This window comes from Triticum urartu, chromosome 6A, assembly GCF_056163025.1.
Source record: "Triticum urartu cultivar PI428250 chromosome 6A, HENAU_Tu73, whole genome shotgun sequence".
NCBI lineage: Eukaryota > Viridiplantae > Streptophyta > Magnoliopsida > Poales > Poaceae > Triticum > Triticum urartu.
In genome coordinates this window covers 595,426,041-595,444,791 of record NC_141878.1, presented here as the reverse complement: position 1 = coordinate 595,444,791, position 18,751 = coordinate 595,426,041, and the positions used below count along the sequence as shown (strand labels likewise).

General features: G+C 46.5%; 1 protein-coding gene across 1 annotated transcript in view; it reads left to right on the top strand.

Moving 5' to 3' along the window:
- The first annotated feature begins 2,964 nt into the window (after positions 1-2,964).
- LOC147966940 (uncharacterized) overlaps positions 2,965-18,751 on the top strand; it is a 34,773-nt gene continuing 18,986 nt past the window's right edge. The window contains exon 1 of the mRNA XM_087530984.1: positions 2,965-2,972. Within this exon, the coding sequence (XP_087387110.1) occupies positions 2,965-2,972 (8 nt within the window). The remainder of the gene's footprint in view (positions 2,973-18,751) is intronic.

Below are 18,751 nucleotides of genomic sequence, written 5' to 3'. Positions count from 1 at the left end.
AGGAATCAAGTAGAGGAAATAACATTGCAATCATTGCACAGAATAAAGTTATATTACAAGATAACTTGTCGCAGCTCTAACAAACTGTTTTTCATAACATGATTAACAGCGACAAGAAAAGAAGAAAAATGGGCGGCCTAGTCTACGCGGTCACCCTCGACCCTCTTGATCCCACTCACCCTGTCCACAATGGGTGCGACAAGGGCCTTGAGCTCCTCCAGATCAGCATCCGGCGGCAAGCTCCTGAGGACGTTGGTGAGGCGGAGGCCCGGGTTGCGGAAGGCCACCTTCATCAACACCTTCTGAAGAGCTCCCGCGCAGATCTTGCGCGACTCGTCGGCAAGCTGCTTCGGGATCCCTTCCCGGAGTCGCCGGAGTGCCGTCGCCACGCCCTTGAAGAACGAGGTGAGCTTGGCGCTGGGTTGGAGGTTCTCGTCGGAGGGATACCCGAGATCCCCCATTCCCAGCTGCGCTAGCTCCTTGTCGATGTCGGCGGCAACATCCACGAGCCCCTCCGTCCAGTGCTCCACATTCTCCCGGAATGTGCTCTGGGTGGCGGCAACGCTCGCCAGCAGCGCCTTGCCGGCCTTGACTTCCTCCTTCAGGACCGTCTCTTGCTCCTTGGCGCTGTCCAGTGTCTTGGCCAAAGTGGCCAGCTTCGACTCAAGCTCCGCATAGGAGTCCTTGGCGGCGTCAAGCTCCTTGCCCTTCTCGGCGAGGCGGGTCTGCAGCTCCGAGTAGCTGTTGGCGTCCTTCTCCCGCTCAAGCTTGAGCGCGGCAAGCTCGTCACCGCCCGCCTTGAGATCAGCCTCCAGCTGCGCCACCTTCGTCTCCAGCTCTTTCTTGGCGGCCTCGGCAGCTGCGGCAGCGTCTTCGGCTTGTTTGAGAGCTCCGCCAACCGTTCGCTCGCGCGCGGGAAGCTCCTCCTCATGGCTGTCAAGATCAACTTTCCACTGCACCAGCTCGCCCTCCTGCACGGACAGCTTCTCAGCGGAAAGCCTTTGTTGCTCTTCAACTTCTGCCTTCTCGAGGAGGAAGGCCCTCTGCTCCTCGGAAAGCTGCTCCTGCTCCACTGCCAAAGACCGAAGAGTTTCTTGATTTTGACCCCGGAGCTCTTCCACGCGCTTCTCGATGTCGACTCCTGCCTTGGCGAAAAGCGCTTCGCGAGATTCAAGCTTGGCTTGCCGGGCACGGTAGAGTGACACCAGCTTCCACAGCAGCCGCTCCTCCTTACGCTCGCCGCTGCTACTGCTTGGCGCGTCCACCAGCGCCAGCCCGGCGGAAGCAAGCACTTCTCCATCGAAGTTTTCTCCCTCGACCGGCGCCCTGGAGCTCGACACCCAGGGGAGGTTGATGAAGATGTCGTCGCCGGCCTTCAAGTAAACGCCAGGATGGGGCTCTTCGGAGCCTGGCGCTGCGGCAGCGGCGGAGGGGTCGGCGGTCGGTGCAGCGCCTGGCGCTCCTGCGGCCTCCGGGTCGTCAGTACGATCGCCAGACCCCCCCCCCCCCGCCTGCTTTTTCTTCGACAACTTGGTGGAAGTGGCGGTCCGCTCCGACGAGAAGGACGGCCTCACCCGCGACACCACCGAGGAGGAGTTGAAACGCATCGCCACCAGGCTGGAAGAGGCGGCGGCAGCCGCAGCTGCAGGTGAGTTTGGATTCACCTTGGAGGAGGCAGCGGCAGCAGAGGCGGCAAACCGTGCCGAGCGAGAGGAGCTTGCCGGCAAGAAAGAGCTTGCCGGCAAGAAAGATCTTGTCGGGCGTGACGCCGAGCCAAGCGAGCCCGCCGAAGACGCGAGCGGCTCGTTGGAGATCAACTCTTCTTCCTCCTCATCTTCAGACAGCACGCCGCAAGCAGAGCCTCCATCCCCACCAAGAAGGCGTCTCCGCAAGGCTGGGGACGTGGCGAGGTGGCAGGCGAGCCGACAGTCGCCGCGCCGCACGACACGCTCCACCGCGGCAGAGGTGACACGTTCCCTATCGGAACCACGAGCCTTTTTTAGGGAAGCTCCGGTTTGCAAGAAGCTTACACCAAAGCTTGTCCCAATTTGGCCAAAAAAATGTACTCAAACATGTTGGTGCCATGTCATGACACCATGCCAGGTTTCATGATTTTCAGCCATGTTTTGGATTTACAGGAATTAAAAAACCAAGTTTCTCAATCATTCCGGCCAAGCCATGATGCCTAGATGTTTGAATTCCCATTTCTCGCATGGTTCCCATAAATTCACCCATAGACACACATGTGATTTTTCAACAAGCTTTGGTGCATTGGAGCATGTGCTTGTAGTTCAAATTTGAATTATGCACATTAAATGCCTAGAAACTCAATTAATGCATAAAAATGCCAAGCGAACCCGGAATAGTTCCAAATTTAAACACGACACTCATGTACTAGTTGCATGTTCATTGTACGTAAATGTTCTAGCAATTCAAAAACCATCCTTTCCCTCCATAAAACCATTTTTTCTTTCAAAACATAATGAGAAAATCAGGTATACCACAAACAGTTTACTAGAAAGAATCGTGTGGGATGCCATATAAAATATATTGGCGCAACGTCTTGTCTGGCTTACGCAGGAAGCTTCGTCGTCTACAGTCCACCGCCCCCGCTTGAACCACACTTGCGCGCCAGTTTCTCGCGGCACCAAGCGAAAAAATTTTGCCACCGCGGAAATATCTATCTCCCTGCCCCCTCCCTCCTACCAAAAGCCACATTTCCACTGTTCCTCCTTGCTTTCCAAGTTCAAAGCTTCATTGTTGCTTACTGGCAGCTCAGCCTCCTCGTCGGTGACCCTTCTTGTTGCAGCGCCGCCTCCTCGCCGGCTACCCTTCTTCTTGTAGCGCCACCTCCTCGCCGGTGACCCTTCTTCTTGTAGCGCCGCCTCCTCGCCGGTGACCCTACTTCTTGCTGCGTGGCCTCCTCGCTGCCGACCCTTTTTCTTGTTGCGCGGCCTCGTCGATATGGTCAAGTAATCCACACCCCACCCACACCATCCTCCTCCTATACCGTCCCACATGCCCCGACCGACGGAGCGACACCTTCCACCGAAATCACGGCCCCCCCTCCTCCAATTAAGCGCCGCCCACAGCCATTTTACACGCAGTATAACATGGAGCTTAGTAGCATGCGGCCGCACGCGCGAACGAGGTCGCTATGGCTGCCATGCCTGTCGACCGCCAGATCTTGGAGGAGCACCTCGTCTCCGAGGCCACCGTCGACACCGCCACGCGGTTGTCTACTTTAAAATACAGTTCGTGATGTTTTCTCGAGGCCATCGCCAGTGCCTTCTAGTGATTTGTTCTTTGTAATGTTAATATGCAATCTGATGTTTGGTTAACAGTTTGGTCCTCTGAAATGTAATGTTCAGTTAACACTTTGGTCCAACAATTGCTACATTTCGTAGTACTGTTCTCAAGAATTCTTTGTTTTGTTAACTGTCTTGTCTTCTAGTACATGTTTCTATTCTGCAATAGCTTGCTCAGTTAACTATTTTGGTTCATTTGGTCTCCTGTCCATTTAACTGTTTGGTTCAGTTCTGCAATTTGATTTTCATTTGCTGTGGGTACAATTTTGTATTGTTATGCATGTGACACCAATCGAATTTGGCTGTACTCAATACATATTCTACTGATAGTATGGCAACTCTCAGTTAACCTGATCAAGATCTTCCTTATGTGTGTTGCAGGGAAACAATGGGAGACACTGTGGTTTACCATCGAGATTTGTTCAAGCAGGGTCCTCTGGCTAATAGCACATTATTGTGCAGTTGCAGGAATCATTCTAATATTTAGGTTTCTTACAATTTGGTCTTGCACATGTAGGTCCTGCTGTCAGAGGCTTAGACCCACTGTTCGACCCATTTTTCATATGGGGAAATGAGATGTCCATGAATATCAGTCAAGTCACGAAACTCAGTAAGATTGTTAGGATGAAGAAACTTGCGATGAATAACAGCAAGATCTTTGTTTGCACAATGAAGAAGACATCAGTCAACTATAGGATGGTACCAACTCTTTTACCTTGTTTTTACTCCTTGCGCCATTTCAAAATTTACAACAGCGATTTATGCATAGCTTTGTTTTCAGTACTTTTCAAAGCAGTTCACCGATGATTACCTCTCAAACCACATGCATGGTCAAGAGCGCGAGGAAGGTATTCATTCAACACCCACGGTACAATATTGAAGTCTTGCTGAAGAGGATGAAGGTTGGGAGGGCAATTATCCATAGCCACTGGCCTAAAGTTGCAAGGACATTCAACATCACTGAAGGCTCAATATTTGCCTTCCGCTTCTGCAATTTCCCAGATGAGATTCATGTTGGGGAACGCAGTAATTTCAAAAATTTCCTACGCACACGCAAGATCATGGTGATGCATAGCAATGAGAGGGGAGAGTGTTGTCTACGTACCCTTCGTAGACCGCAACGGAAGCGTTGACGCAACATAGAGGAAGTAGTCGTACGTCTTCCCGATCCGACCGATCCAAGCACCGTTACTCCGGCACCTCCGAGTTCTTAGCACACGTACAGCTCGATGACGCTCCCCGGGCTCCGATCCAGCAAAGCTTCGCGGATGAGTTCCGTCAGCACAACGGTGTGGTGACGATGATGATGTTCTACCGACGCAGGGCTTCGCCTAAGCACTACAACGATATGATCGAGGTGGAATATGGTGGCAGGGGGCACCGCACACGGCTAAGGAACGATCACGTGGATCAACTTCTGTGTCTAGAGGTGCCCCCCTGCCCCCGTATATAAAGGATCCAAGGGGGGCGGTGCGGCCGGCCCTATGGTGGCGCGCAGGAGGAGTCCTACTCCTACCGGGAGTAGGACTCCCCCCCAATCCTTGTCCAACTAGGAGAGGTGGACGGAGAATAGGAAAGGGGGGGCGCCGCCCCTCCCTCCTTGTCCAATTTGGACTAGGGGGAGAGGGGGCACGCGGCCTGCCCTGGCAGCCCCTTCCTCTTCTCCACATTAGGCCCATGAGGCCCATTAACCCCTCGGGGGGTTCCGGTAACCCCCCGGTGCTCCGGTTTTATCCGATACTTCTCCGGAACCCTTCCGGTGTCCTAATATAGTTATCCAATATATCAATCATTATGTCTCGACCACTTCGAGACTCCTCGTCATGTCCGTGATCACATCCGGGACTCCGAACTAACTTCGGTACATCAAAATGCATAAACTCATAATAACTGTCATCATAATGTTAAGCATGCGGACCCTACGGTTCGAGAACAATGTAGACATGACTGAGACAAATCTCCGGTCAATAACCAATAGCGGGACCTGGATGCCCATATTGGCTCCTACATATTCTACGAAGATCTTTATTGGTCAGACCGCATAACAACATACGTTGTTCCCTTTGTCATCGGTATGTTACTTGCCCGAGATTCGATCGTTGGTATCCAATACCTAGTTCAATCTCGTTACCGGCAAGTCTCTTTACTCGTTCTGTAATACATCATCCCGCAACTAACTTATTAGTTGCAATGCTTGCAAGGCTTATGTGATGTGCATTACCGAGAGGGCCCAGAGATACCTCTCCGACAATCGGAGTGAAAAATCCTAATCTCGAAATACGCCAACCCAACATCTACCTTTGGAGACACCTGTAGAGCTCCTTTATAATCACCCAGTTATGTTGTGACGTTTGGTAGCACACAAAGTGTTCCTCCGGCAAATGGGAGTTGCATAATCTCATAGTCATAGGAACATGTATAAGTCATGAAGAAAGCAATAGCAACATACTAAACGATCGGGTGCTAAGCTAATGGAATGGGTCATGTCAATCAGATCATTCAACTAATGATGTGATCCCGTTAATCAAATAACAACTCTTTGTCCATGGTTAGGAAACATAACCATCTTTGATTAACGAGCTAGTCAAGTAGAGGCATACTAGTGACACTTTGTTTGTCTATGTATTCACACATGTATTATGTTTCCGGTTAATACAATTCTAGCATGAATAATAAACATTTATCATGATATATGGAAATAAATAATAACTTTATTATTGCCTCTAGGGCATATTTCCTTCAGTCTCCCACTTGCACTAGAGTCAATAATCTAGTTCACATCGCCATGTGATTTAACAGCAATAGTTCACATCACCATGTGATTAACACCCATAGTTCACATCATCATGTGACCAACACTCAAAGGGTTTACTAGAGTCAGTAATCTAGTTCACATATCTATGTGATTAACACCCAAAGAGTACTAAGGTGTGATCATGTTTTGCTTGGGAGATAATTTTAGTCAACGGGTCTGTCACATTCAGATCCATAAGTATTTTGCAAGTTCTATGTCTACAATGCTCTACACGGAGCTACTCTAGCTAATTGCTCCCACTTTCAAGTATCTAGATTGAGACTTAGAATCATCTGGATCAGTGTCAAAACTTACATCGACGTAACCCTTTACGACGAACCTTTTGTCACCTCCGTAATCGAGAAACATATCCTTATTCCACTAAGGATAATTTTGACCGCTGTCCAGTGATCTACTCCTAGATCACTATTGTACTCCCTTGCCAAACTTAGTGGTAGGGTATACAATAGATCAGGTACACAGCATGACATACTTTATAGAACCTATGGCCAAGGCATAGGGAATGACATTCATTCGCTTTCTATCTTCTGCCGTGGTCGGGCTTTGAGTCTTACTCAATTTCACACCTTGTAACATAGGCAAGAAACTCTTTCTTTGACTGTTCCATTTTGAACTACTTCAAAATCTTGTCAAGGTATGTACTCATTGAAAAAAACTTATCAAGCGTCTTGATCTATCTCTATAGATCTTGAAGCTCAATATGTAAGCAGCTTCACCGAAGTCTTTCTTTGAAAAACTCCTTTCAAACACTCCTTTATGCTTTACAGAACAATTCTACATTATTTCCGATCAACAATATGTCATACACATATACTTATCAGAAATGTTGTAGTGCTCCCACTCACTTTCTTGTAAATACAGACTTCACCGCAAGTCTGTATAAAACTATATGCTTTGATCAACTTATCAAAACGTATATTCCAACTCCGAGATGCTTCCACCAGTCCATAGATGGATCGCTGGAGCTTGCATATTTTGTTAGCACCTTTAGGATTGACAAAACCTTCTGGTTGTATCATATACAACTCTTCTTTAAATACATTAAGGAATGTAGTTTTGTTTATCCATTTGCCAGATTTCATAAAATTGCGGTAATTGCTAACATGATTTGGACAGACTTAAGCATCGCTACGAGTGAGAAAATTTCATCGTAGTCAACACCTTGAACTTTGTCAAAAACATTTTTCGACAAGTCTAGCTTTGTAGATAGTAACACTACTATCAGCGTCTGTCTTCCTCTTGAAGATCCATTTATTTTCTATGGCTTGCCGATCATCGGGCAAATCCATCAAAGTCCATACTTTGTTCTCATACATGGATCATATCTCAGATTTCATGGCCTCAAACCATTTCACGGAATCTGGGTTCATCATCGCTTCCTCATAGTTCGCAAGTTTGTCATGGTCTAGTAACATGACTTCCAGTACAGGATTACCGTACCACTCTGGTGCGGATCTCACTCTGGTTTACCTACGAGATTCGGTAGTAACTTGATCTGAAGTTACATGATCATCATCATTAGCTTCCTCACTAATTGGTGTAGTAGTCACAAGAACAGATTTTTGTGATGAACTACTTTCCAATAAGGGAGAAGGTACAATTACCTTATCAAGTTTTCTACTTTCCTCCCACTCACTTCTTTCGAGAGAAACTCCTTCTCTGGAAAGGATCCATTCTCAGCAACGAATTTGCCTTCGGATCTGTGATAGAAGGTGTACCCAACATTTTTCTTTTGGGTATCCTATGAAGACGCACTTCTCCGATTTGGGTTTGAGCTTATCAGGTTGAAACTTTTTCACATAAGCATTGCAACCTCAAACTTTAAGAAAAGACAGCTTAGGTTTCTTGTCAAACCATAGTTCATACAGTGTCGTCTCAACGGATTTAGATGGTGCCCTTTTTTCATGAATGCAGCTGTCTCTAATGCATAACCCCAAAACTATAGTGGTAAATCGGTAAGAAACATCATAGATTGCACTATATCCAATAAAGTACGGTTATGATGTTCGAACACACTATTATGCTGTGGTGTTCCAGGTGGCATGAATTTGTGAAACTATTCCACATAGTTTTAATTGAAGACCAAACTCATAACTCAAATATTTGTCTCCGCGATCAGATCGTAGAAACCTTATTTTTCTTGTCACAATGATTTTCCACTTCACCCTGAAATTATTTGAACTTTTCAAATGTTTCAGACTTATGTTTCATCAAGTAGATATACTCATATCTGCTCAAATCATCTATGAAGGTCAAAAAATAACGATACCCGTCGCGAGCTTCAACACTCATCGGATCGCATACATCAGTATGTATTATTTCCAATAAGTCAGTTGCTCGCTCCATTGTTCCGGAGAACGGAGTCTTTAGTCATCTTTCCCATAAGGCATGGTTCGCAAGCACCAAGTGATTCATAATCAAGTGATTCCAAAATCCCATCAGCATGGAGTTTCTTCATGCGCTTTACACCAATATGACCTAAACGGCAGTGCTACAAATAAGTTGCACTATCATTATTAACTTCGCATCTTTTGGTTTCAATATTATGAATATGTGTATCACTACGATCGAGATCCAACGAACTATTTTCATTGGGTGTGTAACCATATAAGGTTTTATTCATGTAAACAGAACAACAATTTATTCTCTTACTTAAATGAATAACCGTATTACAATAAACATGATCAAATCATATTCATGCTCAACGCAAACACCAAATAACACTTATTCAGGTTCAACACTAATCCCGAAAGTATAGGGAGTGTGCGATGATGATCATATCAATCTTGGAACCACTTCCAACACACATCGTCACTTCACCCTTAACTAGTCTCTATTCATTCTGCAACTCCCGTTTCAAGTTACTAATCTTAGCAGCTGAACTAGTATCAAATAATGAGGGGTTATTATAAACACTAGTAAAGTACACATCAATAACATGTATATCAAATATACTTATGTTCACTTTGCCATCCTTCTTATCCGCCAATCACTTGGGGTAATTCCGCTTCCAGTGACCAGTCCCTTTGCAGTAGAAGCACTTAGTCTCAGGCTTAGGATCAGACTTGGGCTTCTTCACTTGAGCAGCAACTTGCTTGCTGTTCTTCTTGAAGTTCCCCTTCTTCCCTCTGCCCTTTTCTTGAAACTAGTGGTCTTGTCTACCATCAACACTTGATGTTTTTTCTCGATTTCTACCTTCGTCAATTTCAGCATCACGAAGAGCTTGGGAATCGTTTCCATTATCCCTTGCATATTATAGTTCATCATGAAGTTCTACTAACTTGGTGATGGTGACTAGAGAATTCTGTCAATCACTATTTTATCTGGAAGATTAACTCCCACTTGATTCAAGCGATTGTAGTACCCACACAATCTGAGCACATGCTCACAGCTTGAGCGATTCTCCTCCATCTTTTAGCTATAGAACTTGTTGGAGACTTCATATCTCTCAACTCGGGTATTTGCTTGAAATACTAACTTCAACTCCTAGAACATCTCATATGGTCCATGACGTTCAAAACGTCTTTGAAGTCCCGATTCTAAGCCATTAAGCATGGTGCACTAAACTATCAAGTAGTCATCATATTGAGCTAGCCAAACGTTCATAACGTCTGCATCTGCTCCTGCAATAGGTCTGTCACCTAGCGGTGCATCAAGGACATAATTCTTCTGTGCAGCAATGAGGATAAACCTCAGATCACGGATCCAATCCGCATCATTGCTACTAACATCTTTCAACACAATTTTCTCTAGGAACATATCAAAATAAACACAGGGAAGCAACAACGCGAGCTATTGATCTACAACATAATTTGCAAAATACTACCAGGACTAAGTTCATGATAAATTTAAGTTCAATTAATCATATTACTTAAGAACTCCCACTTAGATAGACATCCCTCTAATCCTCTAAGTGATCACGTGATCCAAATCAACTAAACCATGTCCGATCATCACGTGAGATGGAGCAGTTTCATTGGTGAACATCACTATGTTGATCATATCTACTATATGATTCACGCTCGACCTTTCGGTCTCCGTGTTCCGAGGCCATATCTGTATATGCTTGGCTCGTCAAGTATAACCTGAGTATTCCGCGTGTGCAACTGTTTTGCACCCGTTGTATTTGAACGTAGAGCCTATCACACCCGATCATCACGTGGTGTCTCAGCACGAAGAACTTTCGCAACGGTGCATACTCAGGGAGAACACTTCTTGATAATTAGTGAGATATCATCTTATAATGCTACCGTCAATCAAAGCAAGATAAGATGCATAAAAGATAAACATCACATGCAATCAATATAAGTGATATGATATGGCCATCATCATCTTGTGCCTGTGATCTCCAGCTCCGAAGCACCGTCATGATCACCGTCGTCACCGGCGCGACACCTTAATCTCCATCGTAGCATCGTTGTCGTCTCGCCAATCTTATACTTCCACGACTATCGCTACCGCTTAGTGATAAAGTAAAGCATTACATCGCGATTGCATTGCGCACAATAAAGCGACAACCATATGGCTCCTGCCAGTTGCCGATAACTCGGTTACAAAACATGATCATCTCATACAATAAAATTTAGCATCATGTCTTGGCCATATCACATCACAACATGCCCTGCAAAAACAAGTTAGACGTCCTCTACTTTGTTGTTGCAAGTTTTACGTGGCTGCTACGGGCTTAAGTAAGAACCAATCTCACCTACGCATCAAAACCACAATGATAGTTTGTCAATTTGACTCCGTTTTAACCTTCGCTAGGACCGGGCGTAGCCACACTTGGTTCAACTAAAGTTGGAGAAACAGTCACCCGCAAGCCACCTTTGTGCAAAGCATGTCGGGAGAACCGGTCTCGCGTAAGCGTACGCGTAATGTCGGTCCGGGCCGCTTCATCCAACAATACCGCCGAACCAAAGTATGACATGCTGGTAGGCAGTATGACTTATATCACCCACAACTCACTTGTGTTCTACTCGTGCATATAACATCAAACCATAAAACCTAGGCTCGGATGCCACTATTGGGGAACGCAGTAATTTCAAAAATTTCCTACGCACACGCAAGATCATGGTGATGCATAGCAACAAGAGGGGAGAGTGTTGTCTACGTACCCTTCGTAGACCGCAACGGAAGCGTTGACGCAACGTAGAGGAAGTAGTCGTACGTCTTCCCGATCCGACCGATCCAAGCACCGTTACTCCGGCACCTCCGAGTTCTTAGCACACGTACAGCTCGATGACGCTCCCCGGGCTCCGATCCAGCAAAGCTTCGGGGATGAGTTCCGTCAGCACAACGGCATGGTGACGATGATGATGTTCTACCGACGCAGGGCTTCACCTAAGCACTACAATGATATGATCAAGGTGCAATATGGTGGCAGGGGGCACCGCACACGGCTAAGGAACGATCACGTGGATCAACTTCTGTGTCTAGAGGTGCCCCCCTGCCCCCTTATATAAAGGATCCAAGGGGGGGTGCGGCCGGCCCTATGGTGGCGCGCAGGAGGAGTCCTACTCCTACCGGGAGTAGGACTCCCCCCCCCCCAAACCTTGTCCAACTAGGTGAGGTGGAGGGATAATAGGAAAGGGGGGCCCCGCCCCTCCCTCCTTGTCCAATTCGGACTAGGGGGATAGGGGGCGCGCGGCCTGCCCTGGCAGCCCCTTCCTCTTCTCCACATTAGGCCCATGAGGCCCATTAACCCCCCGGGGGGTTCCGGTAACCCCTCGGTGCTCCGGTTTTATCCGATACTTCTCCGGAACCCTTCCGGTGTCCGAATATAGTTATCCAATATATCAATCTTTATGTCTCGACCATTTCGAGACTCCTTGTCATGTCCGTGATCACATCCGGGACTCCGAACTAACTTCGGTACATCAAAATGCATAAACTCATAATAACTGTCATCGTAACGTTAAGCGTGCGGACCCTACGGTTCGAGAACAATGTAGACATGACTGAGACAAATCTCCGGTCAATAACCAATAGCGGGACCTGGATGCCCATATTGGCTCCTACATATTCTACGAAGATCTTTATCGGTCAGACCGCATAACAACATACGTTGTTCCCTTTGTCATCGGTATGTTACTTGCCTGAGATTCGATCGTTGGTATCCAATACCTAGTTCAATCTCGTTACCGGCAAGTCTCTTTACTCGTTCTGTAATACATCATCCCGCAACTAACTTATTAGTTGCAATGCTTGCAAGGCTTATGTGATGTGCATTACCGAGAGGGCCCAGAGATACCTCTCCGACAATCGGAGTGACAAATCCTAATCTCGAAATACGCCAACCCAACATCTACCTTTGGAGACACCTGTAGAGCTCCTTTATAATCACCTAGTTATGTTGTGACGTTTGGTAGCACACAAAGTGTTCCTCCGGCAAACGGGAGTTGCATAATCTCATAGTCATAGGGACATGTATAAGTCATGAAGAAAGCAATAGCAACATACTAAACGATCGGGTGCTAAGCTAATGGAATGGGTCATGTCAATCAGATCATTCAACTAATGATGTGATCCCGTTAATCAAATAACAACTCTTTGTCCATGGTTAGGAAACATAACCATCTTTGATTAACGAGCTAGTCAAGTAGAGGCATACTAGTGACACTCTGTTTGTCTATGTATTCACACATGTATTATGTTTCCGGTTAATACAATTCTAGCATGAATAATAAAAATTTATCATGATATAAGGAAATAAATAATAACTTTATTATTGCCTCTAGGGCATATTTCTTCAATTCATCTGTCTATTGACCGTGTATGATGCTACTTTCCAAAGGTTTTTGATGCTGCATGTGAAACTTGGTGCTGTTGTGTAATGGCGTAACTGAGTGCCGAAGCTATCTGATGTAATTCGATTATGAAATCCTGGTTGCTTTTATACGGATATGAAATATCTGGCGTGTTTTATAAGAAATATCAATTTGATTAGTACATGGGTTATCAATAATAGGCTAATTACACTGCTTATTGGGGTTTTCTATTGCAAACGGTTACTCAGAAAGCACCGTGGGCGATGAACTCAAACAACCCGCACGGTTTCTAGAAAGTAGGCGTGTTCGATCAACTAACAATCACACACGGCTTCTGGCAGTGAACTGTTTGTGTTAGGCCACATTGCACAAACGTTTCCACACAAAGAACTATGTGGGATGTACATACCTACGGAAATGATTTTCTGGGATTCACCGTGTGGGATGTACATACTGTTGGGGAACGTAGTAATTTCAAAAAATTTCCTACTCACACGCAAGATCATGGTGATGCATAGCAACGAGAGGGGAGAGTGTTGTCTACGTACCCTCGTAGACCGAAGCGAAAGCGTTGACGCAACATAGAGGAAGTAGTCGTACGTCTTCCCGATCCGACCGATCCAAGCACCGTTACTCCGGCACCTCCGAGTTCTTAGCACACGTACAGCTCGATGACGCTCCCCGGACTCTGATCCAGCAAAGCTTCGGGGATGAGTTCTGTCAGCATGACGGCGTGGTGACGATCTTGATGTTCTGCCGTCGCAGGGCTTCGCCTAAGCACTGCTACAATATGACCGAGGTGGAATATGGTGGAGGGGGGCACCGCACACGGCTAAGGAACGATCACGATGATCAACTTCTGTGTCCTAGGGTGCCCCCTGCCTCCGTATATAAAGGATCCAAGGGGGGGTGCGGCCGGCCCTAGAGGAGGCGCGCAGGAGGAGTCCTACTCCTACCGGGAGTAGGACTCCCCTCCATTTCCTTGTCCAAGTAGGAGAGGTGGAAGAAGAGAAGGAAAAAGGGGGGGCGCCGCCCCTCCTCCTTGTCCAATTCGGACTAGGGGGAGAGGGGGCGTGCGGCCTGCCCTGGCAGCCCCTTCCTCTTCTCCACTTTAGGCCCATGAGGCCCATTAACCCCCCGGGGGGTTCCGGTAACCCCCCGGTGCTCCGGTTTTATCCGAAACTTCCCCGGAACGCTTCCGGTGTCCGAATATAGTCATCCAATATATCAATCTTTATGTCTCGACCATTTCGAGACTCCTCGTCATGTCCGTGATCACATCCAGGACTCCTAACTAACTTTGGTACATCAAAATGCATAAACTCATAATAACTGTCATCGTAACATTAAGCGTGCGGAGCCTACGGTTCGAGAACAATGCAGACATGACTGAGACAAATCTCTGGTCAATAACCAATAGCGGGACCTGGATGCCCATATTGGCTCCTACATATTCTACAAAGATCTTTATCGGTCAGACCGCATAACAACATACGTTGTTCCCTTTGTCATCGGTATGTTACTTGCCCGAGATTCGATCATCGGTATCCAATACCTAGTTCAATCTCGTTACCAGCAAGTCTCTTTACTCGTTCCGTAATACATCATCTCGCAACTAACTCATTAGTTGTAATGCTTGCAAGGCCTATGTGATGTGTATTACCGAGAGGGCCCAGAGATACCTCTCCGACAATCGGAGTGACAAATCCTAATCTCGAAATACGCCAACCCAACATATACCTTTGGAGATACCTGTAGAGCACCTTTATAATCACCCATTTACGTTGTGACGTTTGGTAGCACACAAAGTGTTCCTCTGGCAAACGGGAGTTGCATAATCTCATAGTCATAAGAACATGTATAAGTCATGAAGAAAGCAATAGCAACATACTAAACGATCGGGTGCTAAGCTAATGGAATGGATCATGTCAATCAGAGCATTCACCTAATGATGTCATCCCATTAATCAAATAACAACTCTTTGTTCATAGTTAGGAAACATAACCATATTTGATTAACGAGCTAGTCAAGTAGAGGCATACTAGTGACACTCTGTTTGTCTATGTATTCACACATGTATTATGTTTCCGGTTAATACAATTCTAGCATGAATAATAAACATTTATCATGATATAAGGAAATAAATAATAACTTTATTATTGCGTCTAGGGCATATTTCCTTCAATTCATCTATCTATTGACCGTGTATGATGCTACTTTCCAAAGGTTTTTGATGCTGCATGTGAAACTTGGTGCTGTTGTGTAATGGCGTAACTGAGTGCCGAAGCTATCTGATGTAATTCGATTATGAAATCCTGGTTGCTTTTATACAGATATGAAATATCTGGCGTGTTTTATAAGAAATATCAGTTTGATTAGTACATGGGTTATCAATAATAGGCTAATTACACTGCTTATTGGGGTTTTCTATTGCAAACGGTTACTCAGAAAGCACCGTGGGCGATGAACTCAAACAACCCGCACGGTTTCTAGAAATTAGGTGTGTTCGATCAACTAACAATCACACACGGCTTCCGGCAGTGAACTGTTTGCGTTAGGCCACATTGCACAAACGTTTCCACACAAAGAACTGTGTGGGATGTACATACCTACGGAAATGATTTTCTGGGATTCACCGTGTGGGATGTACATACTGTTGGGGAACGTGGTAATTTCAAAAAATTTCCTACGCACACGCAAGATCATGGTGATGCATAGCAACGAGAGAGAAGAGTGTTGTCTACGTACCCTCGTAGACTGAAGCGGAAGCGTTGACGCAACATAGAGGAAGTAGTCGTACGTCTTCCCGATCCGACCGATCCAAGCACCGTTACTCCGGCACCTCCGAGTTCTTAGCACACGTACAGCTCGATGACGCTCCCCGGACTCCGATCCAGCGAAGCTTCGGGGATGAGTTCTGTCAGCACGACGGCGTGGTGACGATCTTGATGTTCTGTCATCGCAGGGCTTCGCCTAAGCACTGCTACAATATGACCGAGGTGGAATATGGTGGAGGGGGGCACCGCACACGGCTAAGGAACGATCACGATGATCAACTTCTGTGTCCTAGGGTGCCCCCCTGCCTCCGTATATAAAGGATCCTAGGGGGGGTGCGGCCGGCCCTAGAGGAGGCACGCAGGAGGAGTCCTACTCCTACCGGGAGTAGGACTCCCCTCCCTTTCCTTGTCCAAGTAGGAGAGGTGGAAGAAGAGAAGGAAAAAGGGGGGCGCCGCCCCTCCTCCTTGTCCAATTCGGACTAGGGGGAGAGGGGGCACGCGGCCTGCCCTGGCAGCCCCTTCCTCTTCTCCACTTTAGGCCCATGAGGCCCATTAACCCCCCGGGGGGTTCCGGTAACCCCCCGGTGCTCCGGTTTTATCCGAAACTTCCCCGGAACGCTTCCGGTGTCCGAATATAGTCATCCAATATATCAATCTTTATGTCTCGACCATTTCGAGACTCCTCGTCATGTCCGTGATCACATCCGGGACTCCGAACTAACTTTGGTACATCAAAATGCATAAACTCATAATAACTGTCATCGTAACGTTAAGCGTGCGGACCCTACGGTTCGAGAACAATGCAGACATGACTGAGACAAATCTCCGGTCAATAACCAATAGCGGGACCTGGATGCCCATATTGTCTCCTACATATTCTACAAAGATCTTTATCGGTCAGACCGCGTAACAACATACGTTGTTCCCTTTGTCATCGGTATGTTACTTGCCCGAGATTCGATCATCGGTATCCAATACCTAGTTCAATCTCGTTACCGGCAAGTCTCTTTACTCGTTCCGTAATACATCATCTCGTAACTAACTCATTAGTTGTAATGCTTGCAAGGCTTATGTGATGTGTATTACCGAGAGGGCCCAGAGATACCTCTCCGACAATCGGAGTGACAAATCCTAATCTCGAAATACGCCAACCCAACATCTACCTTTGGAGACACCTGTAGAGCACCTTTATAATCACCCATTTACGTTGTGACGTTTGGTAGCACACAAAGTGTTCCTCCGGCAAACGGGAGTTGCATAATCTCATAGTCATAGGAACATGTATAAGTCATGAAGAAAGCAATAGCAACATACTAAACGATCGGGTGCTAAGCTAATGGAATGGATCATGTCAATCAGATCATTCACCTAATGATGTGATCCCATTAATCAAATAACAACTCTTTGTTCATGGTTAGGAAACATAACCATCTTTGATTAACGAGCTAGTCAAGTAGAGGCATACTAGTGACACTCTGTTTGTCTATGTATTCACACATGTATTATGTTTTCGGTTAATACAATTCTAGCATGAATAATAAACATTTATCATGATATAAGGAAATAAATAATAACTTTATTATTGCCTCTAGGGCATATTTCCTTCAATTCATCTGTCTATTGACCGTGTATGATGCTACTTTCCAAAGGTTTTTGATGCTGCATGTGAAACTTGGTGCTGTTGTGTAATGGCGTAACTGAGTGCCGAAGCTATCTGATGTAATTCGATTATGAAATCCTGGTTGCTTTTATACGGATATGAAATATCTGGCGTGTTTTATAAGAAATATCAGTTTGATTAGTACATGGGTTATCAATAATAGGCTAATTACACTGCTTATTATGGTTTTCTATTGCAAACGGTTACTTAGAAAGCACCGTGGGCGATGAACTCAAACAACCCGCACGGTTTCTAGAAAGTAGGCGTGTTCGATCAACTAACAATCACACACGGCTTCCAGCAGTGAACTGTTTGCGTTAGGCCACATTGCACAAACGTTTCCACACAAAGAACTGTGTGGGATGTACATACCTACGGAAATGATTTTCTGGGATTCACCGTGTGGGATGTACATACTGTTGGGGAACGTAGTAATTTCAAAAAAATTCCTACGCACACGCAAGATCATGGTGATGCATAGGAACGAGAGGGAAGAGTGTTGTCTACGTACCCTCGTAGACCGAAGCGGAAGCGTTGACGCAACATAGAGGAAGTAGTCGTACGTCTTCCCGATCCGACCGATCCAAGCACCGTTACTCCGGCACCTCCGAGTTCTTAGCACACGTACAACTCGATGACGCTCCCCGGACTCCGATCCAGCAAAGCTTCGGGGATGAGTTCTGTCAGCACGACGGCGTGGTGACGATCTTGATGTTCTGCCGTCGCAGGGCTTCGCCTAAGCACTGCTACAATATGACCGAGGTGGAATATGGTGGAGGGGGGCACCGCACACGGCTAAGGAACGATCACGATGATCAACTTCTGTGTCCTAGGGTGCCCCCCTGCCTCCGTATATAAAGGATCCAAGGGGGGGTGCGGCTGGCCCTAGAGGAGGCGCGCAGGAGGAGTCCTACTCCTACCGGGAGTAGGACTCCCCTCCCTCCTTGTCCAAGTAGGAGAGGTGGAAGAAGAGAAGGAAAAAGGGGGGGCGCCGCCCCTCCTCCTTGTCCAATTCGGACTAGGGGGAGAGGAGGCGCGCGGCCTGCCCTGGCAGCCCCTTCCTCTTCTCCACTTTAGGCCCATGAGGCCCATTAACCCCCCGGGGGTTCCGGTAACCCCCCGGTGCTCCGGTTTTATTCGAAACTTCCCCGGAACGCTTCCGGTGTCCGAATATAGTCATCCAATATATCAATCTTTATGTCTCGACCATTTCGAGACTCCTCGTCATGTCCGTGATCACATCCGGGACTCCGAACTAACTTTGGTACATCAAAATGCATAAACTCATAATAACTGTCATCGTAACGTTAAGCGTGCGGACCCTACGGTTCGAGAACAATGCAGACATGACTGAGACAAATCTCCGGTCAATAACCAATAGCGGGACCTGGATGCCCATATTGGCTCCAACATATTCTACGAAG